The sequence below is a fragment of the Mus caroli genome, chromosome 9 (genome assembly GCF_900094665.2).
Source record: "Mus caroli chromosome 9, CAROLI_EIJ_v1.1, whole genome shotgun sequence".
NCBI lineage: Eukaryota > Metazoa > Chordata > Mammalia > Rodentia > Muridae > Mus > Mus caroli.
The window spans coordinates 47,435,479-47,457,734 of record NC_034578.1 but is presented as its reverse complement, the minus strand read 5'-3'; the positions used below and the strand labels follow the sequence as shown (position 1 = coordinate 47,457,734).

The window sequence follows — 22,256 nt, the reverse complement described above, 5'->3', positions numbered from 1 at the left end:
TCATTTTGTAGAACAGGCTGGCCTCGAACTCAGAAATCCGCCTGCCTCTGCCTCCCGAGTGCTGGGATTAAAGGCGTGCGCCACCACGCCCGGCTTGGGCATGCATTCTTAATACAGTTTTGTGCTACAAATGTACTGATTCTAAGCACAGACCGTGCAGAATAAGGCACTTCCAAGTGTGAGTTTTGACCTTCCCTTCCTCCCATACTAACAGACATATCTTCTCCAGGGAAAGCACATTTTGCCTGATTTAACACCCCTGCCCCACAACCCCGCACCGTTCCATCTTTTCTTGGTCACATAAGCAATAAAATTGTTTCTGTTCTAATCCATGCCTTAGGCTAAGGCTTTGATGGTTCCTCTAATCCCCTTAACAACGGTTTAGGACCACTTTTGAAAACCTGTCTCTTCCATTTCCATTATCAGCTCTGGAACATTTATTAGTGTTCCTTAGAGATGATTATGTTGAATCCTAAATTGGGATTTAGAAGAAAAAGAATTGGAGACTTCACATTTATTAACTGGTGTGATACAAGTTGGAATTACTGAATTCCTATAAATAAAATTTCACTTTTGAACATTTGCTCTGTTACTTTTTAACACCAACAGACTTTGTAACTGCCTGATGCTAACCTGACAGGTTGGCAAATCTTTCACAACTGGCCATTCAATCTGCTTGGTAACAAGTCTTTTGGTCTTCTGCCATTCTAAGGTATGGGCTACTGCCCTCCTTTCTGTACGATCTGGGCAAACCGACCGGTGATGGCAAGAGTAGTGTCAATGAAGCGATCCACACAGCTAGAGAGGCAGTTTTCAGTGCGGGAGTCTAGCCGACTTCCTGGTTTCTCCACACACTTATCCCAACATAGTTCCATGAAGTGATGCACCTAAGGGCAGAGAAAAACCTTTTAGTCATTAGGGTATGAGATATCTTAGTTCATCATTCTGTGACATTTAATAGCATATCGTAGGATCACTTCAGGACTACTCTTTCTTTACTTTGTCACCAGTAACAACCCCAGATCTGCATCCTTACAGACAGTAAATTCTCATTAGTTAAGGCCAGCCTGGTCTACAGAGGGAGTTGCAAGACAGCCAGGCTAACAGAGAAACCCTGTCTTCAAACCAACGATTCATACTTTCACAATTCTCAAAGCAACTAGCAGTATATTAAATCAAAGGAAGTCAGGACACTAACCTGTCGGTTCTTGATAGCTATCAGTATTTCCAAGGTTATCTTGATTGAACGGTTAAAACCCTAGTAGGAAATACGCTGTCCCACACCAAATGAGTCTACACTGATTGCTGCAGGGCTCATCTTTCTCTAATAATGATCACCATTTCCAAATACATCATCACATCATCACATGATCCAATGCAGAGGCAGCGGGCAACAACGAACCCAGATCTCACGGTGAGGACGGGTGTCTTGTCTCCAGGCACCTGTGCTCCGAGGTCGGAATCCAGAGATTCCGAGTGCCATTCCGGACCAGCGACCAGCTAATAACCGCGTGCTCCTGTGGCCCAAACCTTTCCGCTGCTTTGGAACCCTTTCCTCCCACGCAGCGCTTGCCTCCCGGGCACTGAGCACTGTAGATCACTGGGGCGGAAGGCTCAGCCGGGATCGAGTGGGCCCGCTGTGCCGCAGTGTCCAGAGCTCCGTGAGTGCCCGGGATCTGTGCCTCACCCTCCTTCCCCTGTTCCTCATCCTCGTACCTGCGCAGTGAACTGCGCCTTCTGCTGTTCGGCGGCCACCAGGCGTTGTAACTCCGCTTCGTCCGCTTCACCAAGCTCGGCCATTGTCGGAGTCAGGCGCGCTTCTCTGGGGTGCGCACGCGCGGTGGCAGCGCACCGCCTCCTGCCTTCCGGTTCACGCTTCAGGTTGTCTCGCTGTTCTCTAGCGCGGGGCGGGACTTATTACATAACTGTTTCCGGGTTGTAGGGTGACCTTGAGTCCTCGAAAGCGACATGGCGGTTCTCTTAAAGCTGGGCGTTCTCTGCAGTGGCCAAGGAGCTCGAGGTGAGGTGTCTTGGCCATCAAAGGTTCTTGCTGCAGTCCGGAGCAGGGGAGAGGAAGGAGTTAGAGCTCGCCCGCTGGGTGGTGGGAAGTCTTGAGAGGAGGGAACTTGCTCTTGTGCCCTCGAGGCGCCACCTATGCGGATGCAACCTTGACCGCTATAGCCTAAAGGCCCAAGTGTTTACGTGCTGGCTGGTGTCCCCAGCTCGTACTTTCCGCTTCTGAACTGTGGTTGTGACACCGGGCTAATATGAAAACAAACTCCTATTTGAGTGTGGATGGAAGGAGTCCGTTTGATAATTTGTTCTGAGTGACTTGCTGTGTAGTGCTGTCTTTCCTCGATCTAGCCATGTAGACAAGACTAACCTAGAGCTTTCCGGGAGCCCCGTGACTGCCCCCGAGGATTGGCATAACAACCGTGCACCCTCACTCAGGGCTTCGATAATCATTTTAACCAGGCATTTTACCTATACCAGGCGCTTAAGAGGCTAGTATATAAACACGAATTAAACAGTTTCAACCCTCGAAGAACTTCTTGTGTGGGGGCTACAGGCAAAGTAAAGCAAAACCTGTTGTGTTATGTAGACATTATTAATGAGTGCAGAGAAAGTTTGGGGTGCTTGCTTTGGAAGGACTAACCTGTCTTGGCTCTGCAGGGAATTACATCCTAGTTATAGTAACTGAGAGCAGCAAAAACCAAAGTAAGGGGCTATAAAGATGCACAGGGTGCGATAAAATGGAACAAATACAGTAATATTTGTGAAAGTCAAAGTGTAACCTAGAAAGACAAAATGGAACTAAGCCCTAGAACTTACTTTATTCTCGTTTGAAAATACAGCCTCTCTGTTGCCCAGGTTGGGAGTAAGATTGAAAGATTTGATAGGTTTACAATCTTGGTTTATTTTTGCTGTTACTATTGTTGCTTAGACTGCCCTGGAACTCGTCCTGTCTCAGCCTCCTGAGTAGCTGGGGTGCACCACCTGCTCTCACAATCTTTCCCTTTTGAGCCCAGCATCTCATGCTTGCTGAGCGTATGCCCTGTTGCCAGACTATATAGCCTCAGCCTCAGCCTAGACTTAGGTTAGTAACAGTGTAGTAGATGGATGACCTTGGTGGAGATAGAGGAGGTTCCGACCCAAGTCGTGGAGATAGATGAGATAGATGAGATAAGCACACTGAGGCAGCCAGGCAGGTGAAGTCCTGAGCTTGGAAGGTAAAGGGAGAAGAAGGCAGTCTCAGGAAGTGCTAAGGAGCTGTGTCAGTGGGATTTGGTGACTTATAGAGGGAACTACCTGGCTGGCTCTTGGTTATTACTTGAATTAGCTGTGTGGAGTTACTCGATCATCAATAGTTGGAACGGACATGGGGTGTATGAAAAACAGTTCCACAGCTGAACAGTTGGGAAGTGCAGAGGACTTAGGCGACACTTAACAGAAGCAAGACTAGAACGAGCTCAGGCCTGCTTGCACAGGCTGGTGATTCTAGTGTTTGGTGCTGGAAATGGGAGGGTCAAAAGGTTCAAGGTCATGGGGCAAGGGACAAAGAGCAAGGCAACTCTGAGTTAGAAGCTAGCCTGGTCTGCATAGAGAGTTCCAGGCCAGCCAGGGCAAACAGTGAAGCTCTGTAACCACCTTCCACCCCTCCAACTCTATCATGCACGCCTTCAAAATAAATAAATAAAGATAGGAGAGAAAATATTAAATTATCTTTTTGTATATGTATGCAGTTAGCATCCTGGGAGCTCATTAAACCTTTGTTTACTTTGTCTAGTTTTTAGCAGTGTTAGGAGTAAATGCAGTTGTTGACTGTGTTGGCTAGTTTTTGCCTACTTGATAGAACTTAGAGTCAGTTGGAAAGAGGGAACTTAACTGAAGAATCGCTTCCAGTGGATTAGCCCTTGACCATGTCTGTGATGAGTGTCTTGACTGATGTGGAAGGGCCCAGGCCACTGTGGGTAGCACTATCTATTGTAGACAGTTGTGCCTGGGCTGAGTAATAAGGCTAATGAGCGTGAGCCATGGAGCAGGCCAGTAAGCAGCACTCCCCTGTGGTTTCCGCTTCAGTTTCTACTTGATTGCTTGCCCCGATTTCCCTCAATGGTGGACAGTGAGCTGGAATCGGAAGCTGAAGTAAACACTTTGTTCCCCTAGGTTGATTTTGGTCATGGTATTTACATAGTAACAGAAAGCAAACTAGAACACTTTTCTACAGCTATTTAAATTAGCTGCTTATCATCCCATGGCTAATCTCTGATGTGGCTGGATGAATGTCAGTCTGTCTTCACCAAGAGGCAAGATCCAAAGCAGGACAGGAAGGAGGGCTCCAAGGGTGCAGATGAAATTTGGTCTTGAAAAGAAAGAGGACACTAGGTTAATTTTCTGAACTAAATTCTGTATCTTGAGGACAAAGACTTTTTTGTCCTTATGTTTCTTGCTCTGTTGCCAAGCACAGGCTTCATGCAGTTAGTATGAGATAACTAGGCGAGTAAACGTAAGAACAAGAACCGCCAGTTTTTAAGTAGAGAAAGTGAGGCCTTTTAGTTATGTAGCTTCTATTTAGGAGTCTGCAGATTTCCCTTGTTTATTTTTGAGACAGGGTCTCATGTGACCCCATGCTGACCTCAGACCCCATATGTAGATGAGGCTGACCTTGAGTTTCTGCTCCTGCCTCTCCAGTGCCTGGGTATATGTGGTCAGTGTTGGAAATAAACCCCATGAATGCTCGGCAAGCAACTGAGCTACGTCCCCAGTACAGATTTTTTTTTTTTTTTTAAATAAAGTTTGGGATGGAAAGATGGCTCTTAGGTTAAGAGCACTTATTGCTCTTCCAGAGAACCTGGGTTCTCTTCCCAGAACACACATAGTGGCTAATAACTATAACTCCAGGTCTAGGGCAGATATAACTCTAGTTATAAAGAAGGATGTTGCAGATACCAGGCATGCACATGGTACGCAGATATTACATGTCGGTAAGACACTCATGCATATTAAAAATAAATCCTTTAAAGTAAAAATGTATTAATTGTCATGGCCTGCTCATAGTCCCATTAGGAAGCACTTATGATCCCTGTCTTTCTTCCCTCAGCTCTGCTATTCCGAAGCCGGGTGGTCAGACCCGCTTATGTGTCAGCATTTCTCCAGGACCGGCCTACCCAAGGATGGTGTGGTACCCAGCACATTCACCTGTCACCAAGCCACCACTGTATGTCCTCTCTGCCTCAGCTTTGTCAGGAGTTCTATTTATTATTCTAAGCGTGTTGGTGTTTTGCCTGAATGTCTATCTGTGCACTTGCATTCCTGATGCACAGGGTCCAGAAGAGGGTGTTGGATTCCCTGGAAGGGAGTTAAAGAAGTTGTGCACTGCTACTGTCTTGGGGCTTTGGCCATCTTTACCTGAGCTGATAATATACTCGGGGGTCTTGATGTCTTCTCAGGAGGCCGCTCATTGTCTGCTAGCTAAATAAAGACCCAGTTTACAAACCTTTGCACACAGTGCAAACAGGGTTGAGAAATGCCATTTATATTCACAGAGAACCTTCTGGCCCAACTCTTCAAAATGTGTTACATTATTGTCAAGAAAACAACTCTGTAGAAGCCTGTTCAGTGCGGCTTAGGTTCTGGTGTTCGCTTAGCCAGTGGAAAGGAGCAAATTGTGCATAAAATCTAATTTTGTGACTGAATCCTGGATTTATGCTGAGTTGTTTTGTTTTGTTGTTGTTGTTTTTAGGTTGATTAAAACCATATGGGATTTTGTAGGTAAATACTGTGTGGGTATTCACAGTAGACATTCTAAACATGACTAATGAGCTAACTGTATTTTTGTTAAAGTCTGGAGGGAGAAATTTTTTGTTTGTTTGTTTGTTTGTTTGTCTTGACTGGTCTGAAAATTGCTTTGTAGTCCAGGGTAGCCTCAAACTTGCAGTGATCTTCCTGAAATCATGGTTTTGATTTGGCTTTTTGTTAATTTTTTGAGATAGGGTCTTACTGTAGCTGTCCCAGAACTCACCATGTTTTCCAGACTGCAGTCCTCCTGCCTCAGCCTCTTGGTGCCGTGATTACAGGCCTTCATGCCTGGCTGCTGAGATTTGTAAAGCATCTTCATTTTTATTTTGTATCTTTTGCTTTCAGTCCTCCGTGGTTCTTAAGGCAGCCACTTAACAGATGAGTGAGTCTAGCTGGAGGGCTTTTCTGCCTGTTAAACCCGTTTCGGTTTTGACCAGTATTTGTTTCTGGATTCCTTTGCTAGATTTATCAGACTTGTTCTGGAGTGCATGGGGCTGAAGAAAGTCCACTGAAGTAGTAGGTATAGATTTTCTGTAATGTGCCTGCTCTGGGTAGGACCTCCATCGTTTTGTGAGGTTCCTGCAGGAGTTCATAGCCTCTTAGAAATGAGGCTTAGAGCCTGTGCTGGTTTGGCTTGTGGAAGAGCCGTCTTCATGTTTCATTTGTGTGGCACTGGGTTGTAAAGAGACAGAAGAAGTAGCCGTAAGCCTTTGCTCCTTTCACTCTGGTTGAGCTGTTTTTAAAACATAACACATTCCCCTCCCCCCAAAATAATAATAGCATTATTATTTTAAAGGGGTTCCATCAGGGATTGCTAAATTACATTCATAAGATACCTCTTGCCACTGAAGTCAAAGACTAATTTCACAGGTACTCAGCCTGCCTTCTTGCTTATAAGCAACCGTGTGTCTGTGCTGTGCTCGAGACGCAGAGGATACACTGTCTGATGTGTCTCCAGATGGCTTTGCTGTGTATATTGTCTGCCACTCTCAAGGCTTTGGTAATCATGTGATTGAAGTGTTTGTTCTTTCTTAACTCTTGTGATTCTGGTTCTTTTTGTAGCTGGTTCCAAGGCTGCATCTCTCCACTGGACCAGTGAGAGGGTTGTCAGTGTTCTGCTCTTGGGGCTGATCCCTGCTGGGTACTTGAATCCCTGCTCTGTGGTGGACTACTCTCTGGCTGCAGCCCTCACCCTGCACAGTCACTGGCAAGTACCACAATCCCTCTGCGTTGTCTGCTCAGTCTGTTTGCTGCAAGCCTGTTTGTTTATAAAGGAAACATTGATTGAAATTCTCAAACTTGTAGGAAACTTAAAAGCACACAGGCAACCATCAATGGCCATATAAATCTGGGTATGTGGGCGGTGCATGCCTGGGATCCTAGCAGTAAGGGGGAGGAGGCCAAAGAGTCACAAGTTCAAAGTCATCATCCTTAGGAAGATCTCATTTCAAAACACGAAGCAAAATGTGTCTGCACTAAAACTTACACGAGAACACCTTAGCACATTACTTACGTTAGGTAAAAGCAGAAACCCTCCATTTGGCCTCACTAGAGTACGGTGCCGTGGTCATACCATGGAGTAGTACTCAGCTCGTAAGGGAATGAAGTTCTGAGGGAGGTGGGCTGCAGTGTGGACAGTGAAAGCAGAATACACACTAAAGAAGAAGCGTGACACAGCTTGCGTGGTCTTACCGTATGAAGTGCCAGGATAGGCACAGCGACAGAAATGAGCAAGTCAGTGAGTGGGACAACAGCTAGTGCTTCCCAAGTGTGTGAAAACCACCCAAGCTTATACGGATGGTTAAAAAGGTGAATTTTGTGGTGTGAGGTACATCTAAATAAAACTGCTATAAAAATAGTAAAGTCAGAGACAAAGTTCGTAGCTGTGATGAAAGGATGGACCATTTAGAGACTGCCGTATCCAGGGATCCATCCCATAATCAGCTTCTAAACGCTGACACTATTGCATACACTAGCAAGATTTTGCTGAAAGGACCCAAATATAGCTGTCTCTTGTGAGACGATGCCGGGGCCTAGCAAACACAGGAGTGGATGTTCACAGTCAGCTATTGGATGTATCACAGGGCTCCCAATGGAGAAGCTAGAGAAAGTACCCAAGGAGCTAAAGGGATCTGCAACCCTATTGTTGGAACAACATGATGTACTAACCAGAACCCCGGAGCTCTTGTCTCTAGCTGCATATGTATCGAAAGATGGCCTAGTCGGCCATCAATGGAAAGAGAGGCCCATTGGACTTGCAAACTTTATATGCCCCAATATAGGGGAATGCCAGGGCCAAAAGAATGAGAATGGGTGGGTAGGGAAGTGGGGGGCGCTATGGGGGACTTTTGGGATAGCATTGGAAATGTAATTGAGGAAAATATGTAATAAAAATATTAAAAAAAAAAATAGTAAAGTCAGGCCACTCCTTTAGGTTACGTTGTGCTGAAAACCTACTCGGTGTTTCCTTAGGGCCCCTGCAGTCTGTCTCTGCTTTGCTGTGGTTTTCACTTGACTCGAAGACTCCAGTCGCATTAACGTCCTTACTGTTCCCTAGGGATGCCAGGATCCATGTCACTTTTTCGGGTGTTCTCCTTTAGTGCAGGCACATGTCGTATGCCTAGTACACTCTTCATGAGTGACGCTCTGTAGAACAGTTGCTGTAGTTAAAGATGAAAAGAAGATTTTACAGATAGAGGCTCATTTAGTTTCCTGGAAATGTAAGTTCACAGGATGAGATCTCTTTATTACATTATTAGCAACTCTAATTTTTGTTTGTTTGCTTGCTTTTGGAGACAAGGTTTCTCTGTGTAGCCCTGGCTATCTTGGAACTCACTGTAGACCAGGCTGGTTTCAAACTCCCCTCTGCCTCCCTAGTGCTGGGATTAAAGGCTTGCACTACCACTACTTGGCTATTAGCAACTCTATTGCATTTTGGTTCCCACTTTTTAACCAAGAGTTGCTTTGGCTGTTATGCCAAAACATAAATATAATCCCACCTTGGGAGTGGCTTCACAAGATCCCTGCGAGAGCAAACAGTTGTTGGAGTATTCATAGATAGAGACTTTGTATTTTGGGGTGTTTTGTATTCTTTTGGGTGAGTGGGGTACTTAACTTGTCTGCATGGCCTCTAACTGCCCTTGTGTTTGACTTTTCATTTCATTAGGGGCCTTGGACAAGTGGTTACCGACTACGTTCATGGGGACACCCTGCCGAAGGCTGCCAGGGCAGGCCTCTTGGCACTCTCAGCTTTGACCTTTGCTGGGCTTTGCTACTTCAATTACCACGATGTCGGCATCTGCAGAGCGGTTGCCATGCTGTGGAAGCTCTGACGGGTGCAGCACTTTGATTGTGTGCCTCCTTGCCTCTGCTTTACCAATGCCGTTCACCTCACAATGAGGAGGGATGAAGGATAAGCCCATTGGTGGGCAGAATGTCTTCTAATTACATGGTTATTTTCAGAATTTATTTGTTGAGGAAGAGGTTTGAGGAGTTAGGTTTGACCATTCGTGAGTCTGCGTTCCATACTCCACTGAATATGGTCGCCAGCTCACATGCCTCGCGGTGAGACTGAACATTTCATGAGCTCATGTTGCCTTTGACCACCATTTCTTAAGGGGAGCCAGCTAATTGCTATCAGGATAAGAGTATCTCCTCAGCCCAGGAGGGAGGCCTGGCCTCCTGAGTTAGACTTTGCATGAAGCTGGAAAGTACTCCCTTTGGAACCTCCCGTTCTTGTTCAGGTGACACCAGCTCTGCTGATGGCTCTGCTTCTAGGGAACGTTTAGTCAGGAGATGCTCTCAGTTACTAATTTGTCTAAGTCTTAGGAAGGAGAGTGAGGAAAGCTGGATTTAGACAAGTTCCATTTAGGGAGTTCTCCTTGATTGTGGGTTAAAATATGACAGATTGCAAACAGACTACTCTTCAGGTGTATCTCAGTTGTGCAGAAGTGAGCTGTCCAGAATATAAGACGAAGTAGTAAAATGTCTTCCCACCGTGGGGGTTGTCAATGAGAAAGGAAGTGTACTCTGAAAAAACAAAATTTTTAAATAAAATATTATATAATGAAAATACACTGTGCTTTTTTTTTTTTTTTTTTTACGTGCTAGTATTCTCTAGTCCTTGGGTTATGGTTGGTGCTTACATGTTTGAAATAGACTCTTACAGGCTCATACTGATCTGAAATTCTCTGTAGGTAGTAGACCAGGGTGGCCTCAAACTTTGCAATCTTTCTGCCTCCGCCTCTCAGGTGCTGGACTGATAGTTGTGAGCCACAAAACTCATTTGTTTTGTTCTAGTTTCCAATGGTGCCTTAGTTTGTTGCCCAGGCTGGCATCAAAATCCTGGGCTCAAGCCATTTGACTAGCCTGAGTAGTGGCCAGCCAGGCAGGCTGTAGTTTTATTCATTAAAACGGTGTTATGCCAGGTATGGTGGTACATGCCTGTGATCCCCACTCTCTGGGAGTCTGGGGGATGATTGCTGGGAGTTTGAGGCCAACGTAGACCACAATAAGGTCCAAGCCAGCTACATAGACCCTTACTTAACAAACCCCAAAAAACAATAATTGAAAGTAAGTGCATCCAGGGTTGTGAGTTAGAACTGAGTTTAACTTTGTGTGGCTTAGCAAATGAGTAGTTCACGTAGAACGCCGCAGGACGAAAGGGCTCGAGATAGGCCGAAACGGGCAGCGTAAGCATGAAGGTCGAGAGGTAGGGGTTAGAACTGTGCTATTATTAGGGCAAGTGCCAAGCTTTCTCAGTCTGTGTTCTGGATGCAGTGACCGTCAGCCTTGATGAACCACACTGTACATTTCACTCCCAGAGGATGTCCTGGGCAGCAAGGCCGGGAAGTGTTTCCATGAAAGGGCCACCTGCTTTCCAGGCACCATTTGCAACCATTTGTATCAGTATGTCAGGCGGCATGATCAGAGGCCATGGGCTTGGAAAAGTAAAAGGGCCGGAGAGATGGCTCAGTGGGTAAAGACCCCTGCTGCCAAGCCTGACAGGGAAGGTGACTCCCATTGTTCCCTGATCTCTACAGCTGTGCCGTGACACACATGAACCACACGCCACTAAAGGGGAAAGCTAATATAACAAAAAAGACACAGGAGGACAAGAGGGTGAGGTTATTTAACTGCTGAGCATGACAGCCTGAATTTGAGCCTCGGGACCCACAGGGTGGAGGGTGAAATGACCCACTGTTTACCCTACAAACTACATGAGCACATGCAAAAATACATAAGTAACAGTAATAACAGACTAAGAAGGCAGAGCTCAGGTGCTGTGATGAAAGCCTGCCAGCTGCCTGTATGGTTTTTGGTTTGGTTTTTTTTTTTTAAGTGCTGGCTTTCTGTGGCCAGATTCAAAGTGAGCCAGCGTTGGCCTTAGAGTCAGTGTATAGGCTACACAGTTGGTAACCAATTGGAAGGTTAAACATGACCCACTGGCAGGAGGTTCACAGTGACCACAGGGCTAACAGCAAACTGGGGACAGCAAGTGTAAAGTGCTGGGCCTTCTTGGTGTAAAGCTCCAAGGAGAAGTGCGGGCAGCAGTGCTTCAGAGATTTCCTTCCCCACCGCAGAGCTAAAGCGTGAGACGGATAAATGGTGACGATGCTGTAGGTACTCCAGAGTTCCAGCCACAGAGTGACTGGCCCTCAACTGACTACACAGTGAGCCAAAAAAGAATTCTTAAGCACTTACTTTTTTTTTTTTTTTTTGATTGTTTGAGACAGGGTTTCTCTGTGTAGCCCTGGCTGTCCTGGAACTCATTCTGTAGACCAGGCTGGCCTCAAACTCAGAAATCTGCCTGCCTCCTGAGTGCTGGGATTAAAGGCGTGCACCACTTATGTTGTACGTGATCGGATGCGGGGAGGAACACACTCCTGTGAAGGTCGGAAGGCACCCTGCAGGAGTCAGCTCTTTTCACCGGGTGAGTTTTGGGGACCCAACTCAGGTCAACAGGCTCAGAATCAAGCACCTCACCGGCTGAGCCATCTCCCTGTCCCAAAGCCAGATCTTTTTTTTTTTTTTTTTTTTTGTGCAAGCTTTTAAAATTGAAAACAGATTCTTCTCTCATAGACTACATCCCAATTGCAGTTTCCCCTCCCTCCCCTTCACCTAGCTCTCCTCTAGATCCAGTCCCCCTCCATTTTCTCCCTCCAAGAGAGGTCAGCCAGACGGACAAAACAAAACAAAAATCCTAGTGGAGGCTGGGACAAGGCATTCATTCCAATAGAAGGAAAAGAGTCTCAAGAACAGGCAAAAGTGTCAGAGATACACCCGTTCCTACGGTTAAGAGTCTCACAAAAACACCAACCTGATAGCCATAACGTGTACACAGAGGATCAGATGCAGTTATTTCTTCTATGTGTGTATGCATGCACGTGTGTGCGTGCAGAAGTGTACGTACACACACACACACACACACACACACACACACACACACACACACAAATAATGCAGTGCCCATGGAGACCAGAAGAGGGCACCAGATTATCTCTGGAACTGGGGTTGCAGAAGGTTGAGTCTGGAACCAACCTGGATCCTCTGGTAGAGGAGCAAGTGCTCTTAACCACTGGGCCATCCAGCCTCCCAAGTAGTATTAGGATGGATTTCCTCCTTGGTTGGCCTGAAAGGATGGGATATTGCTTTCATGCCAGAGGTACATTGTCACTCTGGGGAGAAGGTAATAATTACAAGGAATAAAGGCTGGGGGCACCAATTCTTTTTTGGTGTGTTCTTCAGAGTAGATACAGTCTAAGTATAGCTTGTACTTTTACTCTACTAAGCGTGGCTTTTCTACCTCCGCTTCTATTTCCTCCAACCTCTCTCTCTCTCTCTCTCTCTCTCTCTCTCTCTCTCTCTCTCTCTCTCTCATGTCCTAGAGCTCCGTTCTGCTTCAAAATAGTTTTATCTATGAGAGAAGGAACTTGAGAGAGGTACACTGTGCCCTATTATCACTGTGAGCACCAGTCAAGATGCTAAAGAGGACATGCACAGAGGAGCCTGAGTCTTGGATGACATCACTGCACTGCCACGCCATTGCCACACCCATCCGCATCTGTGGACGCCAGTCAGCGCTTCTGCTTCCGTGCAGTCTTGTGTAATAGAGCTGCTCTTCCAGAGTAGGTGATTGTAGGAATTTCCCAGTGTGTCTCACCATCCGTGGACCTGGTCCTTTTCTTTACACCTCTAGCTTGAATCTATTTTCTGTCATAAGTAGTGGTGTGATCAATGGCCTTGGATCTGTGTCTTTGTCTAGTGGTGAACATGGTTTTTCTTCTTTGTGTTCAACCTCTGTATTTGTGGAACTTATTCAGATTTATCTTGTTGCTGTGTACCTGTGTTTAGGGGTTAGGAGGAATATGTTTGTGCCCAGGTAGAGAGCAGAGGAGGATGCTGGGTCTTTTTCTTGGTTGCTCTCCACCTTATTTTTTGAGGCAGGGTTTCTCACTAAATTTGACTTAGCATTTTGGCTAGGCTAGCTGCCCAGTGAACTCATAGGATCCCTCCTGCCAGTGCTGTGGCTACTGGTATGCACTGCCCTGCCAGCAGTTATATGGAGGCTGGGGATTTGAACTTGGGTTCTCTTACTGTACCAGCGAGTGGTTTTAATCCACTGAGTCACATTTTTAGCCCCTAATTTTGCTTTTTGAAATTTCTGTTTTGAAACTGGTCTTGCTACACAGTCCAGGCTGGCTCTGAGCTCAGCTGTGTGGCCCAGCATGACATTAGACTCCCTTTGGCCCACTCACCTCAGTCTCTTGCATGCGACTCCACCCTTTATCTTATGTTTTTTTCTGTTTGTTAGAGTTCATGTCTTCAGATGTTGTGAATAAGGGACAGGATAGATTGGAGGGATGGCTCAGTGGTTAAGCGCACTTACTGCTCTTGTGGAGACTCCGGATTCAATCTCAAGCACACACATGACAGCTTATAACCCTCTATATCTCCAGTTCCAGGGGGGCCAACTCTTTTGGCCTTTTGGGGTGCTACACACACATGGTACACAGACATACATGCTGACAAAACATCCATATGTATAACAGGCTAAAAAACATTTCCAGCTCCTTTTCTGGTTTGACTGTTCTTCTAAAGAGATGGGTGTGATCTGGGCAGTGTTGGCACACATCTTTAGTCCCAGCATTAAGGAAGCAGAGGCTGGCAGATCTCTGAGTTCATTGCCAACCTTGTCTACAGAGTGAGTTCCAGGACAGCCAGGACTACACAGAAAAACCTGTCTTGCAAAAACCAAACAAACAGAAGAGAGGGAGAGATGGGTGTGACTGATGGTTTGATACTTGAGCTTCGACTCACCTCTGTTGGTGGCCCTTGGTGCCAACTCCCTCTCCCTCAGACTGACTGTCACTCCCACATAGATCTGCGCTGCTCTTTGCCCTCCGCTCTTACTGTAGAGTTTTGTGTGATTCACTTAAGCTTTTTTTTTCCCCAGTCACTTAGGAGCTCAAAGAATTCAATAGGTCTGTATTTAGGTCCTCTTGTTTCATCTAATAAATTTATTCAATAAAACTCTTGTAGCATTGCCATTGATGAGTGACTCATGCACCCGTGGATAGCCCTGTCCTAAGCCCATTGGAGGAGCCCCAGGTAAAACCAGTGCATCACAGAGCAACAACAAAAGGGAGGAGACACAAAAGTGAAGTGGGAATGTGCTTTCTTCACTATGCTGTGCACACACACACACTCACACGCACACACACACACCATGAACACACACATGCATGCACACAACGTGCACAAACACTCACTTGAGCACCCAACCCCCCCCCCCCACACACACACACATACACACCACAAATGCACATACATGCATGCTTGCACCACACTTGGCAGCCTCAGCAGGATGTGGCGACACATGCCTCTAATCCCACCAGTTGGGAGACAGACAGAAGAAGAGTGAGTTTGAGACCAGCCTGAACTACATAGTGAGACCCTGTCTCAACAAAACAAAAACAAAAACATGAAGCAGAGGAGGAGGAAGCTTTTTTCTGGCTGTCACGGAATTTTAGCATCATTCAAAGTGAAAATGGGTTCTCATGGCATTAAGTGTTACACTGTGTTCCAGGAAATAAACATCTCAAATAGAGAAGTGAGTCAGATACCGTGAAGCTTATGAAAAAATGTTAGTCACAGGGAGAGCAGAGCTACCTAATGTGAACACAGCTTTCTTTTTGGGCCATTGCTGCTGACATTGGGGATCCCCACTCCTGTTGCTTAATTTGGCAGCTGCAGGCAATGAGAAGAGGACTCAGCAACTGTAGGGGCCAGGAGCTGCACTGTTCTGCTGGGAACTTTCCTTTTTGTGCTGAAAACCAATATGAATGACCGGGAGTGTTGTAATGGCTACTATAAGGGAAAAGTTATAAAAGGACCCAGAAACATGGAAAAACTTGGGGGGGCTGGGGGGATGAATTTAATTCTAATTTGGAGGTGATTTGGAATGAATTAGTTCTGTGCTCTTAAACAAAGGGACAGAGAGTTGTGACAGAGTTCTCTAGAGTAGCAGAACTTACAAATGAATCCCCCCCCCATATATGTATGGGATTTATTGAATGAATTACAGGCTGTGGTTTAATTAATCAAACAATGACTGGCTATGAACAGGAAGTCCAAGAATTCTGAAGTTTCTTAGTCCACAAGGCTGGATGTCTCTGCTGGTCTTCAGCACGCTGGAATCCCTTAGAAGTAGGCTCTAGTGCCAGTGAAGGAATGGATTTGCTAGTAAGGCAAGGATGAACAGGCAAAGAGCGAAAGTGTCTTTCCATACCCTTCTATTGGCTTCCAACAGAAGGTATGGCCCAGATTAAAGGTGGATCTGCCCACTGCAAGATCTGATTTAAAGACACCTGTCTTCCTGCCCCAAGATCTGGATCAAAATTGTGTTTTCGTACCTCAAAGGTCTGGACTAGAAGTGGTTTCACCCACGCAAATCAAGCAATAAATCTCTCACAGGTGAACCCTCCATTTCTGGGTTGTAGTTCATTTCCAGATGTAGCTAAGTTGACAACAAAGAATGACCACCACACCGTCCATTTCTAAAGTTTAATTTATGCTGGGTGGACATGGTTGTATATGTCTGTGCCTGCAGGCTGAGGCAAGAGGATCTCCTGGCCTAGGTAATGAGTTCCAAGTCAGCCTGGGTTTTTAATGAGATGTTGGTTGTCTCAAAGAAAAAAAAAGAAACCAAACAAACAAAAAACAAAATGAAAATCAGAAGTTGGGGTTGTGGCTCAGTGGGTAAAATATTTGTCTTGCAAATGTGAGACTGAAGCTTGGATCTGCAGAACCATGCGGCTACATGTAATTCCAGCTTTAGAAGGATGACTGGGATCTCCAGAACAAGCTGGCTAATAAGACGAGCTATACTGACAAGCTCTGGGTTTGATTGAGAGAGCCTGCCTCAGTGAATAAGGGGGAAGAGCTTTGGAGGACGGTTCCTTTTTATTTTTTTAAACGTATTTATGGTTATAGTAAGTACACTGTAGCTGTCTTCAGACACACCAGAAGAAGGCGTCAGATCTCATTATGGGTAGTTGTGAGCCACCATGTGGTTGCTGGGATTTGAACTCAGGACCTTCAGAAGAGTAGTCAGTGCTCTTAACCTTAGCTGAGCCATCTCTCCAGCCTCTCTGGAGGATGGTTCCTAATGTTGGCTTCAGGCTTCCACATACATGTGCACACATATGCATATGCAAACACACATATGAGCGCCACATCCACACACTTGTGTGCCTAACACACATAAGAACACCACACATAAACACAAAAAGTGGAAAAAGGGAGGCATCATTTCTTTTTTTAATTGTGAGGAGGATTAAACTTTACTTTCAAAATGGGGTGGGAGGTGCTCATGTTTCTTCAGGAATTCTTCTTTGTCCAGCAGCGTAGGCCAGCATAGGCCAGCATAGGCCAGCATAGGCCAGCATAGGCCAGCATAGGCCAGTGGGATGGTCTATGAGTTGAGAAGGGGAAATCCGACGTTTGACGAGGACGTAGGCTTCAAGTTCAAGGGTCAGAATGTGAGTATTGGAAACACAAAGATTTTTTTTTTCTGATAAGCCAGGCATGGTGGTTCACATCTTCAATTCCAGCATCCAGGAGGCAGAAGTTGGCAGATCACTGTGAGTTCAAGGTTAGCCTGGTCTACATTCCAAGTTCTAGGCCAGCCAAGTCTACATAGTGAAACTCAAAACAAAAAACAAGCAAACAAACAAAAAACAAAAAACCAAAGTCCTAAACTAATTATTTATAAGTGTAATTGAATGCCTGGAAAGGCAGAGGTTTAAGAGCACGCTGCTTCTTAAGTGGAGGTTTTGAACCACCTCCAGCAGTTACTGGCTGAATCATGCCTATAACCCTAGGATCTGAGTCAAGAGAATCAGGAGTTCAAGGTTATCTTCAGTTGTGTAGAGAGTTTGAGATCAGCCGAGAGAGAGAGAGAGAGAGAGAGAGAGAGAGAGAGAGAGAGAGAGAGAGAGAGAGAGAGAGAGAGAGAGAGAGAGAGAGAGAGAGAGAGAGAGAGAGAGAGAGAGGAGCAAGAGTTCTTAACTTGAGTTCCTGACCTGACTTCCCTCCTGGACTGGGATCTGGAATTGTAAGCAAGGGCCACCCCACCGTGTTGTTCTGTGGGAGTGAGAGCTGCATCACAAGCAACTGAACGAAACTAGAACAACTTAGTAAACTTAGGCTGAGCCATTGACGGTCAGTAATGAAGACCTCTTAATTGAGGATTAGTTAATGATTCCTCTAAGAAGCATGAGTGTGTGGCTAAGATGTGTTTCATTATCTTATTTTTATTTGAGTGAATGGAGGGCCCATATTTGTGTGGGGCTCAGTTCTCCCCTTCCATCATGTGGTTCCTAGGGATGGAGCTCAGCCTGAGGCCTAAGGGCAAGTGTCTTTACCCACCGAGTCCTCTCTCCTTGACCAAAGACTTTTGCCTTAATGTTTCCCTTTATTGTTATTTTATGTGCAGGGGTGTTTTGGATGGATGGATGTCTGTGCACCACATGTGTGCAGTACCCAGGGACACTAGGAGAGGATTTCAGATCCCCTGAAACTGGAGCTGCCATCTCTCCAGTCCCAAGATTTTGTTTGTAATTGTACTTCCCCTACACACTGGCAGGCTATGATCCAAAAAGAACAACAGCTTTGGAAAAAGAAAGACTAATATCTTTGAGTCTTTCAGGAGACTTGCCTGACTTCCGATTCAGTTCCTTGTTTTACTAGAAAGCGTTGTCTCCTTTATCCCATGTTTGTTTGTTTGTTTTTTAGATTGCCCCCTTCCTCTTGGGTAGTTCAATGATAACTTCCTGCATGAGATAAAGTTATGGCCTTTATGCAAACATAAAATGAATGCACAGTTGGGCTGGGCATGGTGGGAGCACGCCTGCCTGTAGTGAACTTGGGAGACTGAGGTAGCAGGACCAGAGGTTGAGAACTGGGTAAGGGAGGTGACTTCATGGCTAAGGTGCTTGCTGCCAAGCCTGATGACCTGCGTTCAACCTCCAGGACCTACATGGTGGAAAGAGGGGCAATTTACTCTTAAAAGTTGGCCTCTGACCTCCACCCATGAATCACGCTGAACATGCAATGACAGTCACATGCGAGTGCTCGTACACACACGAACATACTACTGCTACCAAATCCTACTAATAAAAGGCTTAATGACTACTTAGAAAAGCGAGGAAACTCTACTCTGTCTTACATGTGACCTCCAGGCTCTCATATAGATACTTGAGCTTCGACTCACCTCTGTTGGTGGCCCTTGGTGCTGACTCCCTCTCCCTCAGACTGACTGTCACTCCCACATAGATCTGCGCTGCTCCTTTTGCTTCCTTAAGCAACTTGTGCACACTTCCCTAAGCTTGGCCTGCCCATGGAGACTGAGTTGAGAACTTAATTTGTGGCCATCTGTGTAGTAAATGACACATTGCTTGGCAAATAGCACTTATTTCATAGGGGCAAGTTTGATCCCTTGCCTAGGTTCAACTTTCTATGTCAAGGTGCCAGGAGAGAAGGGTGGTGCCTTTCCAGGTACTTACTGGAAGACTGGGGTGTGCAGTGTTATCAAGGTGGAAGGGGCGTGCTGGCCAGGTGGGGACGAAGAAGTGTTGGCTCTGCACATTGTGTGCAGCCTGTGCTGCTGGTGACCTCGCTGCTCTTGGGCCAGAAGGTATGGGTATTCTGTTTCCTATAGTAAATCTTTAACCATGCAAGAATCTAAGGCTACCTGCCATTGATAAATGACAAGCAAAGCCTAAGTGACAGATGTCACCTTCTGCCTCTCATCGCAGACATTCACTGTGGACACTCAAGACTGAAGAGTTCTAGGGGCTTGCAAACTTTTAAGTTACACTTTCTTCTGTGTGCACTGGCTGTGTCTGTCTGTGTGTGTTTGCTCGCCCAAACTTTGGGTCCTTGGAAAAGACCCAGGGCTTATTTATCTAAGAAGCTGGACCCGGTGGCACAAGGATGGCCAGCCTGCCTTTGGATCCTAGCTGCTGCTGCTGCCCAGCTAGCAAAGGATGCTGACAAAATAACCACGGGACCTGAACTTATTAGCACCATCTCCTATTCTATTGTGGGGACCCCCAAGAATCCACCCAGTCAGTGGCTGTCCAACACCAGATTGGTACACTTTCAGGCTCTACTGTTTGAATCCCCTTTCCATAATAGATAATCCATCATCTGCCCTAAACTCAGCCACCCTGCTCTCTGACCCATCCTCAGACATACAGCATAATTGCTCTATAGTTCTGGGGTACATCCAGAGTATCATGCTGGACCACAGTGACATATCCTGGCCAGACATGGAACATATCTACTTCACAAACAGGAGCAGCTTCATCCAGAATGGAATCAGTTATGGACTCGGGCTCTGTTATTTGGGAAACTGCTTTGCCACTGGGAACTTCAGTCCAGAAAGCTGAACTAAGGGGTCTAACCCAGGCCTTACAACTGGCAAAAGGAGCCATAGCTAACATTTATACCGACAGCAGACGGGATTACTGACTGCTGAAGGAAATACTTGCTTTATTGGAGGCATTTTGGCTTCCTCTCAAAGTGGCCATAATTCATTGCCCTGGGCATCAGAAAGGGACATCAGAAATAGCCCGAGGGAACAGGCTAGCTGATAAAGCTAAAAGGAAGGCTTCCACTGCCAACAGTCTGGTATCTTTGCTGCCCCCTGTGCTCCCAGCCATCCCTAAATATACTAGTAAAGACAAGTGACATCAGGGGAAATGCCAGGGAGTTTACAGAAGAGACGATGGTTGCTGACCTCTGAAGGCTGCACCATCCTAGCTGAGGAGTTTGCTAAGCCACTCATCCATCAGATTCATCAAGCTTCACACTTAGTCACTGAAAACTGAAGGAATTGCTGTGAGGGGCAAGGTACAAAGTATCTGACTTAGGACACTTGGTTGATCAGGTAATCTCAGACTGGGCTGCCTGCCAGGCTGTGAACTCCTCCGGACCCAATCAAGGAGCCGCTCCAGGAACCAGAATCAGGGATCAGTAGCCAGGGGCTAATTGGGAAATAGACTCTACAGAAATAAAGCCAGGAAGTATTTGCTATAAAAGTTTTTATAGATAACATTTCAGGACGGGTAGAAGCCTATCCTACAAAGAAGGAGACTGCCAACATATCCACCTCTGCAACCACACTGTAATCCCTACTGTGGCAGGATACATGCTGCCCCCAGAGGATGCTTGGCAGGCTTGTACCTTGGGGCTTACTCCATTTATTTATGGCCTGGTTGTAAATACATCTCAGGATTCTTATGTTCTGGTACAGCTTGCACCCAGAGTGACTTATTACTCTGGGGAGGATGTCTTCAAGCAGCTAGCACCTCCATACAATTGAGTTAAATGGGTGGCCATTTCCACTGTGTTACTAGGTTCTCTCCTTGACATAGGGCTGGCTGGAGCTTCTAGTGTAGGGACCTCAGAAACATCTCAAAGATTCAAGATGGTCCATTACTAAAAGGGGGAAGTGAGATGGCTAGGCTGATTCCATGACAGGCTTCAAATTGGCAGTTAAGGAGACTAGGCCTAGATCTCTGTTTTCAAGAACTGGGCAATTCCAGGCAAGTCCAGGCCTCAGAAGCTGACCCGCCACCTGGCCTGAGGCAAGGGCAAACAATGGGTCAGCAGCAGTTTTCTAACTTCCCCAGCTACTTCCTCAGCCAACAGTTTCCAGACCTCCCCAGCCCCCACATGTCCATGTGGATGGACCCAACAGATTAGCATAGAGGTCATCTACCTCAAATTCCCTCATGTGCTTTAAATCAGGCCTGCGAGCTCACTTGGGTGTCTCTATTCTGGTAATGGGGGACCCCAGCATGTTGGACTTCTACAGAATAAAACAATCTTTGCACTTACATACTATTTGAGTCTGGGGTATCATTCTTTCGTGAATTATGGACCCTTGCATCTCCTTCTCCTTCTTCCCTCCTCCCAGACCTCCAGTCCCACCTTTCCCTTCCATTGCCCAATCATCGGCTCCAGCCTTTATTCGACCAGTTAGAATGGGAGAAGGTTCAGTGAGATCACCTGAGTACATGAGCCACTCCTGGGGCAGGGGTTGGGGGGCAGCCTCTCTTGAGGAAGCAGAATTAACAACAAAATATAAACAGCATCAAGGCAACCCACAACAGGTCAGAAGGGGGCCTTGGATCTCCTGGAGCTGGAGTTAACAGGCAGTTGTAAGTTAGGAGCGGTGGGTGCTGGGAACTGAACTCAGGTCCTCTGGAAGAACTGGAAGCACTCTTAACTGCTGAGCCATCTCTCCTGATATTAAAAAAATATTGTGTGTGTCTGATATTAAAGGTGTTGTGAAGATGGGAGATGGCTCAGGCGTTAGGAGTGCTCTTGCAGAGAACTGAAGTTCAGTTCCAAGTGCCAATATCAGGCGGTATACAACTGCCTTTCAGTCCAGCTCCAGAGAACCTGATGCCCTCCTCTGGCCTCCTTGGGCACTGCACTCTCATACACCCCCACCCCCATACGTGTGTACATAATTAAAAATTAAAATAAAACCTTAAAAATATATTGTGGTCAGAGTGTGACATCTGAGAGCTTTCTGAAAAAATACTCATTTTTGAAAAAGTACAAAAGCTTTAGCAAAGTGCATTAATAATTCTGGAAACATCTATCAGAGTGTCCTTCTGTGTCAGAGCCCGTGACGGCGATTTCTTTTTGTCAACTTAACTACATCTAGAATGAACAACAAAAAAAGGGAGGGAATTTTTCTTAATTAAATAATTTGAAGTGGGAAAGACCCATTTTCAATCTGAATCTTTGAGGTGGGAAGAACCACTCTTAATCTAGGCCATGCCTCCTGCCGCAGTCTATATAAATGACATGGCAGAAGGAAGCTTGCTTTCTTTTGCCTGCTTGCCCTCACTCTTGCTGTCAAGAGATTTCTTCAT

The 22,256-nt window shown here is 46.0% G+C and overlaps 2 protein-coding genes across 2 annotated transcripts; one reads left to right on the top strand and one right to left on the bottom strand.

Moving 5' to 3' along the window:
* Window positions 1-499: 499 nt before the first annotated feature.
* On the bottom strand, window positions 500-1,856 carry Timm8b (translocase of inner mitochondrial membrane 8 homolog B). The gene is made up of 2 exons (XM_021173082.2): window positions 1,717-1,856; window positions 500-887 (listed from the first exon to the last, which is right to left on the bottom strand). Exons 1-2 carry the CDS (start codon window positions 1,798-1,800, stop codon window positions 720-722), a joined length of 252 nt encoding a protein of 83 aa, XP_021028741.1. The 5' UTR covers window positions 1,801-1,856; the 3' UTR covers window positions 500-719.
* A 56-nt stretch (window positions 1,857-1,912) lies between these two features.
* Sdhd (succinate dehydrogenase complex subunit D) lies at window positions 1,913-9,871 on the top strand. The gene is made up of 4 exons (XM_021173080.2): window positions 1,913-2,020; window positions 5,102-5,218; window positions 6,862-7,006; window positions 8,966-9,871. Exons 1-4 carry the CDS (start codon window positions 1,969-1,971, stop codon window positions 9,129-9,131), a joined length of 480 nt encoding a protein of 159 aa, XP_021028739.1. The 5' UTR covers window positions 1,913-1,968; the 3' UTR covers window positions 9,132-9,871.
* Window positions 9,872-22,256: the final 12,385 nt, after the last annotated feature.